At 44.4% G+C, this 18,524-nt stretch overlaps 3 protein-coding genes across 15 annotated transcripts in view; 2 read left to right on the top strand and 1 right to left on the bottom strand.

The window, feature by feature from the left end:
* LOC110981146 (NSFL1 cofactor p47-like) lies at positions 1-8,682 on the bottom strand. Its single transcript, XM_022238443.2, has 9 exons — positions 8,520-8,682; positions 7,329-7,636; positions 6,471-6,551; positions 5,176-5,341; positions 4,926-5,035; positions 4,111-4,248; positions 2,904-3,041; positions 2,507-2,566; positions 1-1,155 (listed from the first exon to the last, which is right to left on the bottom strand). Exons 1-9 carry the CDS (start codon positions 8,628-8,630, stop codon positions 1,023-1,025), a joined length of 1,245 nt encoding a protein of 414 aa, XP_022094135.2. The 5' UTR covers positions 8,631-8,682; the 3' UTR covers positions 1-1,022.
* A 1,178-nt stretch (positions 8,683-9,860) lies between these two features.
* The window catches only part of LOC110981190 (protein NLRC5-like), a 28,930-nt gene continuing 20,266 nt past the window's right edge, over positions 9,861-18,524 (top strand). For 9 of the 13 annotated variants that reach the window (XM_087130931.1, XM_087130926.1, XM_087130928.1 and 6 more), the window contains exon 1: positions 9,862-11,275. In XM_087130931.1, coding sequence (XP_086987057.1) covers positions 9,922-11,275 — 1,354 coding nt within the window. In that variant the 5' untranslated portion in view covers positions 9,862-9,921. Of the gene's footprint in view, positions 11,276-18,524 lie in introns of all 13 variants that reach the window. The other 4 variants (XM_087130929.1, XM_087130927.1, XM_087130921.1 and 1 more) reach the window with 4 other exon arrangements.
* LOC147795755 (NLR family CARD domain-containing protein 4-like) lies at positions 11,730-18,056 on the top strand. Its single transcript, XM_087131445.1, has 2 exons — positions 11,730-11,820; positions 12,901-18,056. Exons 1-2 carry the CDS (start codon positions 11,730-11,732, stop codon positions 16,428-16,430), a joined length of 3,621 nt encoding a protein of 1,206 aa, XP_086987571.1. The 3' UTR covers positions 16,431-18,056.

The following is an 18,524-nucleotide window of genomic DNA, read 5'->3' as shown; positions in this document are numbered from 1 at the left end:
TTAATTCACTTCTGTTTTAATTCAACAAATTTGATATCTGAAACACTTTGGTGTCCCAACTGAGAAATGAAAGTTACAGGAGAAGAGATTTTCAAATAAGTCTGGTACATGAAGGTACAAAATCTACTCTTTTTAAACTGGAGAGGCCAAATTTTCTGTCCTTTGGTAACAAATTATGTTTATTTGTTGAAAGATTAAGAAACATCATGGTTTTAAAAAGCAATACATCACCATTCGTGCTTTCAAACGCAACGTTGGCGAGGGTTACATCTCGGATAACTTGAAATAACTAAGACGGCTCCGGATAACTCAAACATGAGATGTTTAATTGGTGGTAGCTTACTCACAGTGGACTCAAAGTGATGCTGATTCTTGTCAATATTAAACTTGAGTTACTGACAATCAAATACATGCTCCGCCCATCCATCCATAACCCCACCCCTATGCTCCGCCCACCCATCTCTGCGCACATCACATGACTGTATGTACATATAAATCTTGTGGATGGTTTCAGAGCTTTATGGTCTGTGACTATGGATATCCACTGAAGCGTTCTAATGACATAGCCATAGCCGCAGCCAAAAATGACCACTTTAGGCACAGCCTGGGCCCAGTATCATGGCCTTGCTCAGCACACAAATATACTGGATGTTTGTGCTTCGCAACAAACCACTCAAAAAGGAAAGGTCCAGAGGCGTGAAGCTGCTAAGCATCTAAAAGTGTCAGCCTATCACAGCAATTTTTTGGGCTTAACAAAAGGCAAAAACAGGCCACCAGCTAAAATGCTGTGCAAATAATTTGACAACATCCCTGGTTCCCAGCTGCTCTTTATTCAGTAAATAAATCCCCAAGTGTTTTATCTCACACCACCCAAGATGTGCTTTGGTTCAGAAATACCCGCTAAGCATTCTGCGTAGCTGATGGCTAGTTCCTGCTAAATGTATTTCTGTGGTAAGCAGAATCGTATGCTGGGGAGCCTCACGACGGGGACACATTGCTCTCTTATTTACAGTCAACAAGTTTTATTTGAGCCGCTGCACGATGACGGCGTTGAGTAGCTTGCCGTCGGCGAGCGTCTGTGAGTCTTCAGTCAGCTCTTTGTTGGGGAAGGTGGTCATCAGAGCAAAAAGCTGACCGGCGTAGACCGGCCGAGCTCTGAGTTTGCGGAAGTCAAGGTAAATCCAACAGCTTTACAGATGGCAGAAATATTAAGTAAAAGGCAGTGTTGCATTCGAGTCCATCACAAGGCCAGTCACAAGTCCCTTCACATGGCCAGCCACAAGTCCCTTCACAAGGCCAGCCACAAGTCCCTTCACAAGGTCAGTCATAACTAACAGGGTGAACATTGACAAGAGAATGCTTTTGTCACAGCTCATTTGAATAGCTTGCGCATAGGCTTAAGACTGAATGACTTATGACAGACTTGTGATGGTCTCGAATACAACAGTGGTTGCCAGCCGAAGAAACATAAGTAAAAAGATTGCGGCAGCACCATGCACGGACATCTCTTCTGTAAGTGTGGTTCTCAAATGAAGCTTCAAATCTCATCAGAAATGCTAACCCTGGCTTTCGCAGATCCTTCTCACCGTAAACCCCCTTAACGCCGGCAGACGTTTACAGCCGCGGCTTTGCGTGGGGATTAGTGCTTACCACACATAAATTCTTTTCATCATGCACCTGCGGTTTCAGTGTGGGCCTGCTGCTGGACAGGGCTTTGCATAGTGGGCACACCGCAGCCCAGCAGTCGCGGTCAAAAGAATCCCGGCGTTAAGGGGTTAAAGGTGAACACTACAAAGGATTTAGACCGCGTCACAAGACGTGGTTGATTACGAGAGGTGTGTTGTGTTGAGGTCTTAGGCCAGAGCCTGTGTTTGTTACACTCACCAGTGCATACCTTTGAGCGGAGATAATACCTTAAAATCATAAGCGCTGCTCTCGAGTATCATTCACCCTGACAGTCCTCAATCCTTCAATTTCAATTATAATTTTACATACACCCTCGGGGGGCGGGGTTTAGGGTTAATCAAAAGGAACTGCTGGAGGATTGGGACTGAGGATTCAGGTAGAAGTCCTCTCTAACATCTGTGATAAGGCTTTAACTGTCATAGCGCCCTCTGTTGTTAGAATGTAGGGAGCTGAGTGGTGTTTTCCGAAATGGCCACCGTCTGCTATGACGCGTAAGAATTTAACAGAAGCTCTCAATTTAGTGTGTTTTGGCCTGTTTATAACATCGTCCTCCGAGAAATAATGGCAGATTGGGGAGTAAAACTGGGTCAAATTATGACCCGGGGGCACTTGGAGGCTCGAGGTTCCATCCTAGAAAAAAATGCCTGGGATTACAGCGCGCCGAAGTCTGCATGACAACTATTGCGACTCAACAGGAATCAGCGACAAGAAAACTGGCTCTTGAAGGGACGAACACTCGGCATTTTTGACATGCTCGCAGCAACGTCTGATCTTCTCTATTTTGACGACGATTCTGGGCTGGAGTTTTGAAAAAGGATACGTTGTGATGTATCTCCTGACGTCGGCTACTGTGTGGGAGTGGTTGAACTTTCTGACTAACCTGAGTTTGAAAAGAAGAAAGAGTCTGAGAAATAAAGTACCAGGTGTAGTGTACAGTTGTTCTAAGTTACATAAATGCATTTTGTTGGACAGGAACCAAGTCACTGGCTCTTCATGTTTGCCGTTACCAATTAAAAACAAAAGCCGGAAAGTCTTCACAGGCGTGAAACTTTCTGACTTCATTGTCCCACAACAACAAAATTAAAGCAGAGTTTTCTTAAAGAGGTTTTTTTTGGAGCATCAAACAGGTAACTAACAAAAGGTCAACTAACAAATTTGATGCTCTGAAAATAAGAGTGTTCCATTAAGATTTCTACAAGATTTTAACTGCAAATAACCTTGTGCCGTCCGCAAGCCGGATTTGAATACTGGTGACCGGCTGCGACTCGTCCAGGCTGACTGACTGATTGGCCGAAGCCTCGTCCTGTTTTGCAGCTGAAGCTGAGGCGGGCGTAGAAACGACTGTAGGAACGGGGCTGTCGGAAAGAAGGATGCAATGTGGTAACTACGTTGTACAGGACAGACACTGCTGTCAATGGCTATGTCTATTCACTATGACATACACCAGTGTTGTAGTCGAGTAGCTTTCTACGAGTGTGAGCCCTTTCCCATGAGTGAGTACTTTTCCCACAAGTAAGAGTACTTTCCCATGAATTTGAGTACTTTTACCATAAGTATGAGTACTTTTACCATGAGTGTGAGTACTTTTACCATGAGTGTGAGTACTTTCCCATGAGTATGAGTACTTTTACCACGAGTGTGAGTACTTTCCCATGAGCATGAGTACTTTTACCACGAGGGGTAGTACTTTCCCATGAGTATGAGTACTTTTACCATGAGTATGAGTACTTTCCCCATAAGTATGATTACATTTTCATGAGTATGAGTACTTTCCCCATGAGTATGAGTACTTTTCCTATGAGTATGAGTACTTTTCCCACGAGTATGAATACTTTTCCACTTTTTTCTGTGAGTATGGGTACTTTTCCATGAGCATGAGTACTTTGGTACAAAGTATGAGTAGATTTTCATGAGTAAGAGTTCAAGTGCAGAAAGAGTACTCGGGTACGACATGTGGTACACTACAAGCCGTAGCCACAATATTCCCTGTTCAGGCATGGCATATTATTCTTTGTTCTTATGCTGGAGTGATGCTTAAGTGTAGCCCATATAATAGACTACCAGGTTGTTTCTGGATGTTGCGGCTGAGGCTGTCAGTACAATGTGTATATGGGAAGAGATTGCCGTTGGTATAAGAAAAAGCCAAGACTAATTAGCCGTGTCTGAATTGGCCTTATCGTGGCTATGGCTTCCACGGGTCCCTGTGTTACTTTGAGCCACAGCTGAAAGCTACTAGACAGTACTCAATTCAGGCTCATCCAACCTAGCACATGTCCCAATCACTTGGCTGCGGCTATCAACAACACACAAGTCTATGGATAACAGCTGCAGCCGCTTCCACAGCCGTGTCTCTCTTTCTCAGTCAGAGCCATTCTGACGAGACATTCTGAAGTACAACCTGCTAAGGCCTCTATCATTAGTCACCTGCCCAGCATGCTGCCTTGACCACTGAAGGGCTTGACCTTGACCTTTGGCCTAGTGTACTCCTCGTCCCGATGGTCCTCCAGGTCAAGATTCACCTCGCCTCCTTTGGCCTCCCGGATCAGCTCCATTGGAATTTGCCTAGAAGAAGATTGGGAACAAGACGGTTCCTCACACTTTAGAACACTGAAATTCCATGACTTTCAAAACGGGGATTCAATCAATGCCTGATTCCGTGGGTTTTACCCTGAATATGCTTCTGGGGTTTTCCTCCCACCTCTAAAACTGTAACTGCTTCTCATTGTCTCCTCTCTACAGGTTTCTTCAGGCTTTCAGGCCACAGTGCCTAGGGCAGTTTTGACGAATCCTTGGTTCCATTACCAGAAAGACTTAAATAAATATTATTTTAAAAATCAGCATACAAGAGTCTGAGGACTGATAAAAATGGAATTACGCTGAAAGGTCATGAAAATCCTGAATGCAAATTGTACGGAAAGTAAAAATATGGGCAGCTTTTGGTCATTTCAGAAGTAAGCTAATTAAAAAGATAAAAAAAACAATTATCTATGAAGTGAACAGTACAATTATCAATGTAGATAAAATTTAATTAATCTGTATTTTATCATTAAATGCTCAATTTGAGTCAAAATTATTAAATTAAATTTATTAAATTAATAAGTAACGTTTATAACTATCATTATATCAGATGGCAGAATCAAGAAGCACAGTGTAGTCGACAGGACACAGTTCCAAAGATGTTATTCTGTGAACACCCCGATCATAGCATCAGTCCAAACTTCTGGGCTTGAGAGACTCACCCCTTTGAGATGGCGTTGAGGAAGTCGGCATTCTGTGGGTCTTTGAAGCCTCTCAGCTCCCCGTCGTCCACGCTGAACCCGTTCCTCCACAGCTTGAGAATAATGTTCCTCTGCAGGACGTACAAAATGACGAGCCTGCTTCAATGTTTGGACGTTTTCCCCAAAAAAATTGTTCCCAAATCCTGAACTTTCGTCCCCCGATCGGCTGACATCCCCTTGACCTTCCCCCAAACCTTTGAAAAGTACTGACCCCTCTTGGTTCCTTCCCGGGGAGCGTCCCCACCGTGCCCGGCTCCGGTCTTGCGGGTCCTGACTCCGAATCCCCCAGGCGGTAACCAGCCCCTTTGAAGATGAAACTGCTTGGGGTACCCTCTGATGTGCTGGACGACCCGGCGCCGACCTCCTGCGCTCCATGCCTTAGAAATGCCAAGCAAGGATTGTGAGCAAATACACTCAAACTAGAGAAAACACTTTTATGAGAACTTTAAAGGAACCAGGGAATAGAAACATTTTCATAAATTTTACTAAGAACCCTTGAAAGTGCATCTTTGGGTTTCCATTAACCTCATTTTAAATTTTTGTTTTGCAATTTTAACCCCTATTTTGATGGTTTTCTTTGTTTTTATGCTAATACACATTTGCATATTCATGAGCAGAACTAAATGTCATCCAAGGCACCGAATCTCAATGTTGCACTGATTTGTGCACTGAAAATTTCAAGATTTTTTTAACCACTGCTACGGCAGATTTCATTTTCTTTGGCAATTTGTTGCTATGTAAGTATAAGTCAATAATCCAGCAAACATCCTTTTCAAAGAAATGTTCCCAGATAGCAAAGTTGGGGTTCACAATTTAAACATGGAAACATGCAACCTGAACCATGTCTTCCTGGATTTACGTCAAAGCAAAAGCGCCCTCACCTGTCTAGAAATGCTTGGTCAATTTTTAATGTTTGAAAAAGTGCACCATTCAGTTCACATAATTCAAAAAAGATGTCAAACAGACTTCATACATGGAAAAAGAGTACAGAGATACACAGAAAGTGATTCTAAGAAAACTTCATTTCCTGGTTCCTTTAAAAGTGAAATCTGGAAAAACAGCTTGATTTTTTTGTAAGCTTGCCTAGCTCATAAGAAGTGCCTCAGAATTCTTAAGCGAACGACCACCGAAGATCAAAATATTTGAAAAAAATAGATGCACAGGAATGTCCATGTCATATCTTGTCATTTTACGAAGATTTGTGTTTTCCGCCAGAAATGACAATGTGCACAGAACAAATTTGTTGTGGACTAGTATTGAGCAGACTGATAAATTTATATTTTTGCTGGAATTCATTTGAGTAGCTTGTGACTTAAAGTCAGACTGGTGATTTTGAGTTGGAGTCGGGATGGTCTTTGGTCTCCTTCTGTAACCTGTGAAGTACTTGGCAGGGAACCTGCCGTGAGCAGCACACATCGCACAAAAGGTTTAGCTGGTTACCAACACTGTTAAGCCAACAGATTTGAAGCGTAGCAAGTCCACCTGCACTTCACATTTTCAACTTACTCGCGGGCGCTCTTGAAGAGATCGTTGATCATGCTGTCTGTGTTGCTCTTCTTTTTCCGCGGACCAACCACCTGCTGTCCGCTGAGTGAGGAAGGAAAAAAACGGGGCTTACTGATGGAGTTGAGACAAGTACATGGAACAGATGCGGATACGACGGTTGAAGCGGGGGAGTGGAATACCCAACAAAACAAAACACGGCCATCTGCATGTCCATTGAATAATCTGTACTCCAAAAACCATGCCCCAGAAATGACATGAGACAGCGGCAATGGATTTAAGTGCACATTCTGACGAAATTCTACCTGACAACTTTTGGAGAAAGACACAAAAGTCTGTTTTTATCATTCGCCGTAGTTTGGTTTTTAATAATCCTAAAGCTCTCCTCACAAAAACCTTTCCTGGTCTTTGTATGAAACGGTACTTAGTGATTTGCGTCAGTGGTTGCCAGTTACACGATTTGAGCAGTTTCCTAACGTTGGTTGGGACTTGGTTGTGATACACAGCCCTAATGCGGCACCTCGGCACCTGATGAAAAATGCCTGGTGTGTGGTTCCATCTTGTCAGTTTTATCACCCAAACTTTCTTTGCGATGTATGTTGCCTCACATTTCCGAAAATGGAGCTCAATTTTAACCCTAACACTCCTCAGTCCTCCAACAGGTGAAGGATTGAGGAGTGTTGGGGTTAATGAAGGCTCGAAAAGCCAAAGCGCAGCAGCGATATGAAAAAGAGCAACGTTAGCTTACTCTCTGCAAGTCAAGCTTCAGCATGACTGAACTAAACAACTTCTGACTTCGGGCTGGACCAGAAGCTAAATAAGGGGGTAAAATGACCAACCGAATGAGGGGCCAAAACATACCTGCCATGGTCAGCACCCCCAGCATAGAACGCCTGCCCCTCCTCATCGCTGTCACTGTCCGCCCCCGTGTCCCTGGCAAAATCACTGACAGTGTGGAAGCGGGAGGACGGTGCGGGCGGGCGGTTCCTCCCGGTACCCCGCACAGCCAGTGGCGCCCCTTCTGTCTCCGGCTCATCTGCGGAGAGGTCCACCACCTCGGGTTGACGAAGGTTCGAGGGGCGGAACTCATCCGAGGCCTCATGGAACAAAACGTCATCATCGACGCCGTCGTTCCCCCCATCGTTGTCGTAGAAACTGCCCAAAGCGATCTACAAGACAAAGGGTCACAGGGAGGAGTAAATCACTCATATCTTAAGTGCCGACACTTGGCAGGCCTTGAAGGAGTGAAATGGGGGGGGGGGTGCTGATTCAGCAAAGGTTTGTTTCTGACTACCACATACTCACAGGGTTCACCAGCAAACATTACGGGAATGTTTGTTTCATACAGGTCTGGATCTCGATCAGTGATCCCGACGCTGGTTCGCACTATCAATTTGATGTCTGTAAATGAATGATGGATCACTGATCCAGTTTTTTGTCATTTCAATTTTGTAAAACTGGTCAGTCTCCCGCAAAATGAAAGGCAAAGCTCTCCTTAATGTGCTGACACTAGTTCTTGGAAATTTCGAAGTATGAAATGAGAAATAGGCCTATGGCTTTCTAACTGATAAAACAGCCAGGCAAATTTGATATCCACCATGTAGCCTACTGTCCGTTAAAACACCGACACAGTTTCCCCCTCATAATTTCTTTAAAAACTCAGAAAGGTTTCCTCTTTTCATAATATCAATCCTAAGGCTTCAGACTGGTTATAGGCCTATTGAACATGATGTCACTGTCATCTAGCCTACGAACATGACCAAGGTGAATTCTAAAGTTAAAATGTGGTCGGTGTACAGGTTGCCATGAGTACGAGTTGACCTGTTCCAAGTTGATCAAGCAATTTTGAAATGCGTCTATCGACTGATCGCACCCAACAACGACGATATGGAGGTCACCTTACATGTCGAAAAAAGGTGCCCAATGATAGTTTCAATGCAAAATCTTCATAACCCCGTGCAGTGCGCCACACATGCCGAACCACGAACCAATTGTACGACACTCATGTAAAATCTGGATGTTCTAACGTTTTGCTAAATCCCAGACCACTACCTGAAGTTGCCATCCAGATGATTCGAGATAAAATTTTGCTCTGTCGGCATCTACCCCAGTTACACCAGCGAAATCGGCAATTAATCCCGCTTTTTGTGCTTCGTCTGCCATGATGATTTAGCTGAATGGACATTCCGTTATCGCTTGGTGGCGGTATTACAAAAACACGGCGCAACCAACCAGGGCGCAACGCAAACTGGCTGAGGGCGCCAGCTGCAAACGATCTTTGGTCATCACGCGTTATAGGGCGCGCTGCAGCTGATGACTCGGCACGCCCTAACGCGTGATGACCAAAGATCGTTTGCAGCTGGGGCCCTCAGATATGCTGGGGCGTTGCACCTCGACGGGTTTCCACGATTTTATTTGACATAGGTGGATTATTTTGGCACAGTTATGGTAAGTAAGTTGACTAACCTGAGACCTTTTTTGGCAGAGTTTTGGCTTGAATTTGCAATTTTGTTTCAGCATTGCTACCGTGGAGGTAGAAATAGATATCCTTCATCTTGTGCCAAGGTTTTTTGTGTGAATTATCCAGTATTTCTTTGATGTTTGTTTACATTTGAGCTTTTCGACTTGAAAAAAAGCGGCTTGATTTTAATTTTTTGCACCCCACAACGGGCTTCTTTCTCAATTCAGAGCTCCTTTAATTAACCATTCAACCAGTGGTTTACGTTACAGTGCACAGTTGGGAGTCTTCTACTTTCATACGTTTGGAAAGTTTTTTTTCTTTTGACTCATTTTCTGCAACTTCTTTCGTCATGGAGAACTCACTGTTTGATTTCACTGGACGAAAAACTGTGTTGAACTTCTGAACAGAAACAAAAGCGAATTTAATTGGACCTACAAGATGTCAAACTCATGAGGGGTCAGACCTGTGGGGCATTGCATGGATTACATGTACGCATGGACCCCCATAGCTCAATTGAATGCTTTGTTTATGTTTTGGTAGAAGTTGCAACATGGACGATATTGACTTGTCCTGACAGCATCCATCAATCAGCAAAACGGAGGAACCAAAATGAAGAGGATTCGGAAATGGTTGGGCCGGTATGTATCAGTTTTTGAAATTTGGTGACTATACCCCCTTTGGTCCATCAGGGAGTGCTGTGAATGGATGTGATCTTCTCAGAATCAAGTATTCAAGGGCCAAATTGGTCTAAAAGCAAAGTTCTGCGCAGACGGACTTGAATCACTGTGACTCCAAAGGACCAAATCCACAATTTTTTAAAGATTTCATTAAGCGGTGGTTGAAAGAGTTAATTACTCATGCTAAAAACTAGGTACTGATGCTGACAATTTGGTCGTTTGGGAAGTTCTTTACAAAATAATGTAATTAATTTGTGATGGGTTCAGGAAATTGGTCTTCACTGGGAGGGGAAGTAGGAGGAGCCAACGAGAGGCAATGCTATCAAATGAACGAGAGACACAGAAACAGATTGCTGACAGAGAATGTCAGCAGATGGAGGAACGTACCCAGGCAGTCAGGAGACCAGACAACCAGGACCAGACAATAGGTGGGGAACAAACACTGGCTGTGAGGAGACCAGACAACCAGGACCAGACAATAGGTGGGGAACAAACATTGGCTGTGAGGAGAACAGAGAACCAGGACCAGACAACAGGTGGGGAACAAATGCTGGCTGTGAGGAGACCAGACAACCAGGACCAGACAACAGGTGGGGAACAAAAGCTGGCTGTGAGGAGACCAGACAACCAGGACCAGACAACAGGTGGGGAACAAATGCTGGCTGTGAGGAGACCAGACAACCAGGACCAGACAACAGGTGGGGAACAAATGCTGGCTGTGAGGAGACCAGACAACCAGGACCAGACAACAGGTGGGGAACAAACATTGGCTGTGAGGAGACCAGACAACCAGGACCAGACAACAGGTGGGGAACAAACACTGGCTGTGAGGAGACCAGACAACCAGGACCAGACAACAGGTGGGGAACAAACACTGGCTGTGAGGAGACCAGACAACCAGGACCAGACAACAGGTGGGGAACAGACACTGGCTGTGAGGAGACCAGACAACCAGGACCAGACAACAGGTGGGGAACAGACACTGGCTGTGAGGAGACCAGACAACCAGGACCTGACAACAGGTGGGGAACAGACACTGGCTGTGAGGAGACCTGACAACCAGGACCAGACAACAGGTGGGGAACAAATGCTGGCTGTGAGGAGACCAGACAACCAGGACCTGACAACAGGTGGGGAACAAACACTGGCTGTGAGGAGACCAGACAACCAGGACCTGACAACAGGTGAGGAACAAATGCTGGCTGTGAGGAGACCAGACAACCAGGACCAGACAACAGGTGGGGAACAAATGCTGGCTGTGAGGAGACCAGACAACCAGGACCAGGCAACAGGTGGGGAACAAACACTGGCTGTGAGGAGACCAGACAACCAGGACCAGACAACAGGTGGGGAACAAACATTGGCTGTGAGGAGACCAGACAACCAGGACCAGACAACAGGTGGGGAACAAATGCTGGCTGTGAGGAGACCAGACAACCAGGACCAGACAACAGGTGGGGAACAAACACTGGCTGTGAGGAGACCAGACAACCAGGACCTGACAACAGGTGGGGAACAAACATTGGCTGTGAGGAGACCAGACAACCAGGACCAGACAACAGGTGGAGAACAAACATTGGCTGTGAGGAGACCAGACAACCAGGACCAGACAACAGGTGGGGAACAAATGCTGGCTGTGAGGAGACCAGACAACCAGGACCAGACAACAGGTTGGGAACAAACACTGGCTGTGAGGAGACCAGACAACCAGGACCAAATAATAGGTAATCAGAAGCAAACACTCTTATTTTAAATTATGCAGGCTGGAATTCTAAGTCTTGACAGTTTAGGATGAGCTTTTTTCGTGGATCGAAGTAGGTAGCAGGTACTGTGGCCTTCTTTCCCCAAATGGGAAATTGTTTTGTCATTTTTAAAAAGAGTTCATGTAATGAATAAAAGGTTTCCTCGTTCACCCCCCTCGATTTTCTAAACACTGACAAAGCTCCAAATTCATTCTAGCCCCTCGGACATGACGTGAAAGGTTTCAGAAATTTTCAATTACCCCTTGAAATGTGGTATAAGAAGAAAAACATTCCGTTCCAACCCAGAAGTTTGGTTCACAATTCGTCTTTGTTCCCTTTTTGTCCTTTCCCAGTTCCGTTACCCATTGCAGTCTTCCAACAGATGTTACAGACACAGCACCAGGTGTCAGGCTCTGGAAACATTCCCATCAACAACCCAACAGATTGCACCATCAATATCTATCAATCAAAAGGTATCCATCCAGTGTCTGCCATAGGCACTGGTTCTCTAACCTATGTACAGATACCATCAGGTTTCTGTGTTGATCTAGGTTTTCTGAACTTACTGTTTACTGTAACTTCACAGTAGACAGTGTTGGAGTTTGTTCACACCTTCTTGATTATTATAATTACTTTAAGGCAATTCGACAAAGAAGAGGAAACTTCTGAAAAAAGGAAAGTTAAAATTTGAGGGAATGTAGAGTGAATTCCAACCACCTTTGTGATTGGCATTGCCGACTCATTTGCTGATGTATCATAGAGTAAATGGAGTTTGTCATGTCTTAAGGAAATAAAATATTCCATTATGGTAACATATGAAAACATTTTTCTGCTCAAGTTTTGGCACCAATTTCTGTTTTAAATATTCCCAACTGATCAACTCCTTTTCTTTGGTATGTTTAAATGATTACACCTGTAGACAGTGCATGCACATCACACCAGCCTGGTCAACCATCAGGTGACACGTCAGAGAATCAACCCAGTATGTCACAGCAACCGACCACTCAGGGTGCTGTCTCACACTCACTCACACCAGGTAGTCAACATCATGTGGATAAAATATCTGAGGTTATGCTTGGCAGTATTTCACTTTAAAGTTGAAGGTCTTTTTCTGCCTGTGAAATTTCTTGAGACATCTATTTTTTTTAAACAATTTAAATGTCAATTAAATCTATCTGAGAAGTTTCTTCAATTTTTAACAGGGGTTTTGTGTTGAAATCAGCCGTTCGATAATGAAATTCATAATTACAAATCCAAGGTTTTAATTATTATTATTATAAGCAAACTGTTGCAGCCAAATTTGAGCTTTCATCTGAACAGGGGGGATTTGCCATTAGTTTGACATAAAAGTTCAGACCTTTTGTAGTGAACTGGGCAGCAACTCTCTTTTTGTGGGTTTTTCTATGGTTGTAACCAGAACTTTTGCCCTTATGGAAATATTTTAGGATTGGTGCTATTCAAATGGTCTTTTGATTTTTTTAATTAATTAGAAAAGTAAGGTGCAATAAATGTTCTTTGTTTCTGCTCTTGTTTCCTTGATATTTCATATCTAGAATGCTCTACATCTGATGTCCAATCCCACGCTGCTGCTGCTAAATGTAAAGATGCACTGAAGGAACACTACAGAACCACAGGTAGCTATCTACATCAGAACCCATATGATGTGGACAAAAAACGCATCCCGGTCATCTATACCAGGTTACAGTTAGCAAATGCTAAGGGAAACCTTAGGGGTACTCTGGTGTCCTATGAGGATATTTTAGTCCTCGAAACAGAAGAGGGTGATGTGATCAAAATAGCTGTGTTAAGTGGTTTAGCTGGTAGAGGAAAGAGCACTCTTTATGACAAGATTGCCTATGATTGGGCAGTTGACTGTAGCCAGGCACTGCAGAAGTATGAACTGGTCTTCCTTTTGAAAATGAGCTATTTGGAGCAGGCGTCAAACCTCATTGAGGCAGTTTTTGACCAACTCATAGCTGAAAACATTGCTAAACACATAGACAAAGGTGCACTGCAGTCATATATTGAGAAGAATGCCGACAAAGTCCTTATTCTTTTGGATGGCTTTGATGAGTTGAAGACCACCTCCTTCAGTAAATCCTCATTCGGTTCCATACTGAAGCTCCTGAGTAGAAAGTCATATAGAGGCTGTACTGTACTTGTCAGCACACGCCCCTCGCACTTGCACAGATTGGTAACAAATGAACTGGTTCAAGAACCATTCACACAAGTCGAGGTCCTGGGGTTTGATAGAGAGAGCATTGAAGAGTATGTTCAGAGATATTACTCTGATGAACCTGACAAGGCAAAGGGGCTTCTGGAAAGGATTGGATCCTTTGGCAACCTTTCCACTTTGGCAGAGAGTCCAATGCTGCTCCTGTTGATGTGTCTACTGTGGAGAGAAGACTCCACACTCCCAGAAACAATGTCACGCCTTTATCAAAATGCGATTGAATACATTGCAAAAAGAAAGAAGGTTTCAGAAGACGAAATGTCCAGAGTTGTGGTTGCTCTTGGCAAGGTTGGTTTACGGGGTCTTCTCTCTCCAGATCAAGAGCTGACTTTCAAGGAAAGTGATTTTGAGCAGAGTGTGCTTGACATAGCTCTAAAAGTAGGTATTCTGACAAGACAGAGAGTCTGTAAGAGACTAAAGCCTTACAGCGTTGTGCAGTTCATTCATAAGACATTCCAGGAATTTTCTGCTGCTGCATACTTGCAAGAGATGCTTCAAGCAAACACAGAAGAGTTTCATGACACTCTGAATGAAATCATGTCAGAGGACCTATTGGATTTTGAGTATCTTCTGCGTTTTTGTTGTGGTGACAATGAGGCGTGTACATTGGAGATACTGAAGGTATTTCAGGAGAGGCATCAGAGGGATTTGTCATTTGACAGTGAGGTGGGTCAGTTGGCACTCCACTGTTACTTTGAAGGTCAGTGCAAATGCTTGCCTCGTGAAGAATTCATAGATTCATTTCTAACTGATCACACTGTCATCGGCAATCTTAACAATGATAGTAACAACTCAGTAACATACTTTGTGCAGTGCATTGCTGAGCAGATAAAGGACAGCGGCAATGCAGATCTTGCTAAAGTAAAGAGCGTGGATATCAGTTCGGAGTATGTACATGTATCACGTACTGTTGAGGCTTTCAGTGGTCTACCCAACTTGGTTACATTGAGTCTTTCTGGTAATAACCTGGGCGGTACAGCAGCATTATGGTGCAAGCAGTTGGGGCAGTGCAAGGCTCTGCAGGACCTGGACTTGAGTGAGTGCGAATTGAATGGACAGGACATGGTACATGTTGCTGAGTCACTCTGTGGTTTACCAAACTTGTTTACATTGAATTTTTCTGGGAGTGACCTGGGTGGTACAGCAGCATTATGGTGCAAGCAGTTGGGGCAGTTCAAAGCACTGAAGAAGCTGGACTTGAGTGGCTGCAAATTGAATGGACAGGACATGGTACATGTTGCCAAGTCACTCAATGATCTACCCAACTTGGTTATGTTGAATCTTTCTCATAACAGTTTGTATGACACAGCAGCGTCATTGGATCTGAGTAGCTGCTCATTGAATGGACAGGGCATGGTACATGTTGCCGAGTCACTCACTGTTCTGCCTGATATGGTTACATTGAATGATTTTCTCAATTACCAGGCTGGTGAGGCAGCATCATGGTGCAAGCATGTAGGACGTTGCCAGGCACTGCAGCACCTGGACTTGAGTCACTGCTCATTGAATAGACAAGACATGGTACATGTTGCTGACTTTTTCAATGGTCTGCCGAACTTGGTTACATTGAATCTTTCTTTTAACGTTCTGGTTGGTACAGCATCATCATGGTGCAAACAGGTGGGACAGTGCAAGGCACTGCAGCACCTGGACTTGAGTCGTTGCTTAATGCATGGACAGGACATGGCGGAAGTTGCTGAGTCACTTTGTGGTCTACCCAACTTGGGTAAACTGAATGTTCGTGGTAATGTCCTGCATGATACAGCAGCATTATGGTGTAAGCAGGTGGGGCAGTGCAAGGCACTGCGGGACCTAGACTTCAATTGCTCAGGATTGAATGGACAGGACATGGTACATGTTGCTGAGTCACTCAGTGGTCTACCCAACTTGGTTACATTGAATCTTTCTGACCATGACCTGGGTGGTACAGCAGCATTATGGTGCAAGCAGTTGGGGCAGTGCAGGGCACTGCAGCACCTGAACTTGAGTGGAAGCAAATTGAATGGACAGGACATGGTACATGTTGCTGAGTCACTCTCTGGTTTACCCAACTTGGTTAGATTGGACCTTTCGTGGAATAGACTGTGTGATATGGCAGCAATATTGGACAAGCAGTTGGGGCAGTGTAAGGCACTGCAGCACCTGGACTTGAGTAACTGCTCATTGAATGGACATGGCATGGTACACGTTGCTGAGTCACTCGGGGGTCTACCCAACTTGGTTACATTGTCTCTTTCTTGGAATGACCTGAGTGGTACAGCAGCATTGTGGTGCAAGCAGTTGGGGCAGTGCAAGGCACTGCAGGACCTGGACTTGAGTCTGTGTTCTGTGAATGGACAGGACATGGTACATGTAGCTGAGTTTCTCTGTGGACTACCCAACTTGATCACATTGAGTCTTTCTGGTAACCACAATCTGAGTGGTACAGCAGCATTGTGGTGCAAGCAGTTGGGGCAGTGCAAGGCACTGCAGGACCTGGACTTGAGTCTGTGTTTTGTGAATGGACAGGACATGGTACATGTAGGTGAGTTTCTCTGTGGACTGCCCAACTTGATCACATTGAGTCTTTCTGGTAACCACAATCTGAGTGGTACAGCAGTGTCGTGGGGCAAGCAGTTGGGGCAGTGCAAGGCACTGCAGGACCTGGACTTAAGGAACTGTGCATTGAATGGACAGGACATGGTACATGTTGCTGAGTCACTCAGTGGTCTACCAAACTTAGTTAGATTGGATCTTTCTGATAATAGAGTGCTTGATTCATCAGCATCCATCCTCATTAGGGCAGAGATGAAGAAGTTCAAGGCCCTGCAGGAGTTGAAACTCGGTCCTATCGTACAGACAGATGGATGAAGAGGCAGAGTGCATCCGTGATGTGGGGATGGCACATGATCTGTGCACAAAACATACATGGCGTCTTGTGTTGCAAGTGCAGCAACATGGAAGGTGATAGTTTGGATTCGTAGTGAGTGTGGGTGTATAGTGAAGTGGGAAAAAAAAAACTGGAGAATGGGATTTGCTTTATGCCTAATGTCTTCACCGATACCCTAACCACTTCGTGCCAGGAGGCGGCTACTAGACACGCCGTAAAAATTGAGATCCTCAGCCCGCTTTTCAGCTATTGTTCTCGGCCCACGCTTGAGCAAACACGGTGAAAGAAGGCAGACCCTGGCTCTTACGGTAATTGGTCATTGTGCGTAGCCCAGAAATGAAAAGACCGAATTTGCATCATAATCACCAGCTTCACAATAGTCCCCACTTTGAAAAGAGGCAACGGGAATGTGGAAGGGTGAGTAGAGCTGCATGCCACCGAACAATCAGCCTTTTCACAGTGTAATTCAAAGCGTGCAGAGCACGCAGGGCCACAACTGAGAATTTGCAGTTTGGCAGGTGGACTTCGTGACCAAGCAAGGCTGGAATTCTTGGAGTCGGCTTTCAGCAGGAAATTCCCTCCATCAAGGGGCTAAGGCACTCTAAGGCATAGGCGCCAAATTTTGCATGTGCTTCACTCATTTTCAGAGCAAGTTTCATAATGCCAAGGACTCATCTTACTCATAGGCTCGGGTATTCCTCCCATTTTTGTATCGACAAAATTCCATGATTAGTGCCCATGTTTATTTCCCTAATTTCGCTGCCCGTTTTTAAAGTCTGGTTCGTTTTCACAGTAAATGTCAAAATTAGAGACCTGTCGCCGTTAAGTCTATGAGTCAACCGTCAAATAGGAAGCTACCGTACATCAAATGTCTGTGGCTGTAATCCAGAGAGAGTCAAAAAGGAAAAAAAAAAGAATGGACAGACATGCATCTACCAGTATCCCCACTTGGAAAAAATCAAGTGTGGCACAGGAAAGTTCTTGGAGGAAGGACAAAATCTGCCCTCACCTTGCTGTGAAAGGGGCCAAAATGAACTGACTCTTTCAGTTTAGGGTCTATCCAACTCCGTTGAGCTTGGACACTGTGACTGCCAACATGTTTAATGTCAATAACTGAAGGTATGCCTTGCTGGCATCTTATTGGTATCTCGGCTGTTTTTGCTGTTTCAACCATGGATGCACAAAAGATTTACATGGGCCTATCCCAGTGATACAAAGCTGTCACCCACATTAACCTCTGTTTTGTGTTTTGCCACATAAAAGTTTGATTGATCAGGAGGCAAATGAGACACATTGACTCGGTGATTGAGTGGTTAAGATGTCTGCACTAGTAAGCAGGAGGTCGTGGGTTCGAGTCCCACCCAAGTAAGCTTGTGACTTTTTTTAGCAAGCTCTTGGACAAGCAGAGCATATAGTGTTTATTAATATGTACGTTAGGTAAGGGCAAAACCCGTTATATAAATTCACATTGACGTTACTTGGGAATATCACACTGATGTGGTCGTTTTGGATCTAGTCTGCCTGTGATGCACTTTTGTTAATTGGCATTCTGACATCATGACCATGGATAATCTGTTAAAAGCAGACACAGAGAAGTTTCATAACAATCTGAATGAAATCATGTCAAAGGACCCATTAGCGTTTGAGTATCTTTTATGCTTTTGTTGTGGTGACAATAAGGCATGTACATTGGAGATACTGAAAGTATTTCAGGAGAGGCATCAGAAGGATTTGTCATTTGTCAGTAAGGTGGGTCATTTGGCACTTCACTGTTACTTTGAAGGTCAGTGCAAATGTTTGCCTCCTGAGGAATTCATTCATTTCTAACTGATCACACTGTCATTGGCAGTCTCAACAATGAAAATTCACTTAGATACTTGGTGCAGCGTTTGAGGTATGTACATGTGTCAAATATTGTTGACACTTTCAGTGGTCTACCCAACTTGGTTACATTGAAACTTTCTGGTTGTATGCTGGGAGGTACGGCAGCATTATGGTGCAAGCAGGTGGGGCAGTGCGAGGCACTGCAGGACCTGCACTTGAGTGGCTGCTCATTGAATGGACAGGACATGGTA

This window comes from Acanthaster planci, linkage group LG21 (assembly GCF_054643075.1).
Source record: "Acanthaster planci isolate LZ-2023a linkage group LG21, COTS_SCS, whole genome shotgun sequence".
NCBI classification, from domain to species: Eukaryota; Metazoa; Echinodermata; class Asteroidea; order Valvatida; family Acanthasteridae; genus Acanthaster; species Acanthaster planci.
Note: the sequence above shows the minus strand (reverse complement) of the source record. Positions and strands in the feature narration are given on the sequence as shown.

Coding starts and splice junctions, on each gene's coding strand:
- LOC110981146 (XM_022238443.2), bottom strand. CDS start 8,630: ATGGCAGACGAAGCACAAAAAGCGGGATTAATTGCCGATTTCGCTGGT. Junction 5,036..5,175: donor CCGGGAAGGAACCAAGAGGG/GTCAGTACTTTT, acceptor TACGTCCTGCAG/AGGAACATTATTCTCAAGCT. Junction 1,156..2,506: donor GTCAGGAGATACATCACAAC/GTATCCTTTTTC, acceptor CCGCAAACTCAG/AGCTCGGCCGGTCTACGCCG.
- LOC147795755 (XM_087131445.1), top strand. CDS start 11,730: ATGTTACAGACACAGCACCAGGTGTCAGGCTCTGGAAACATTCCCATC. Junction 11,821..12,900: donor CAATATCTATCAATCAAAAG/GTATCCATCCAG, acceptor TTTCATATCTAG/AATGCTCTACATCTGATGTC.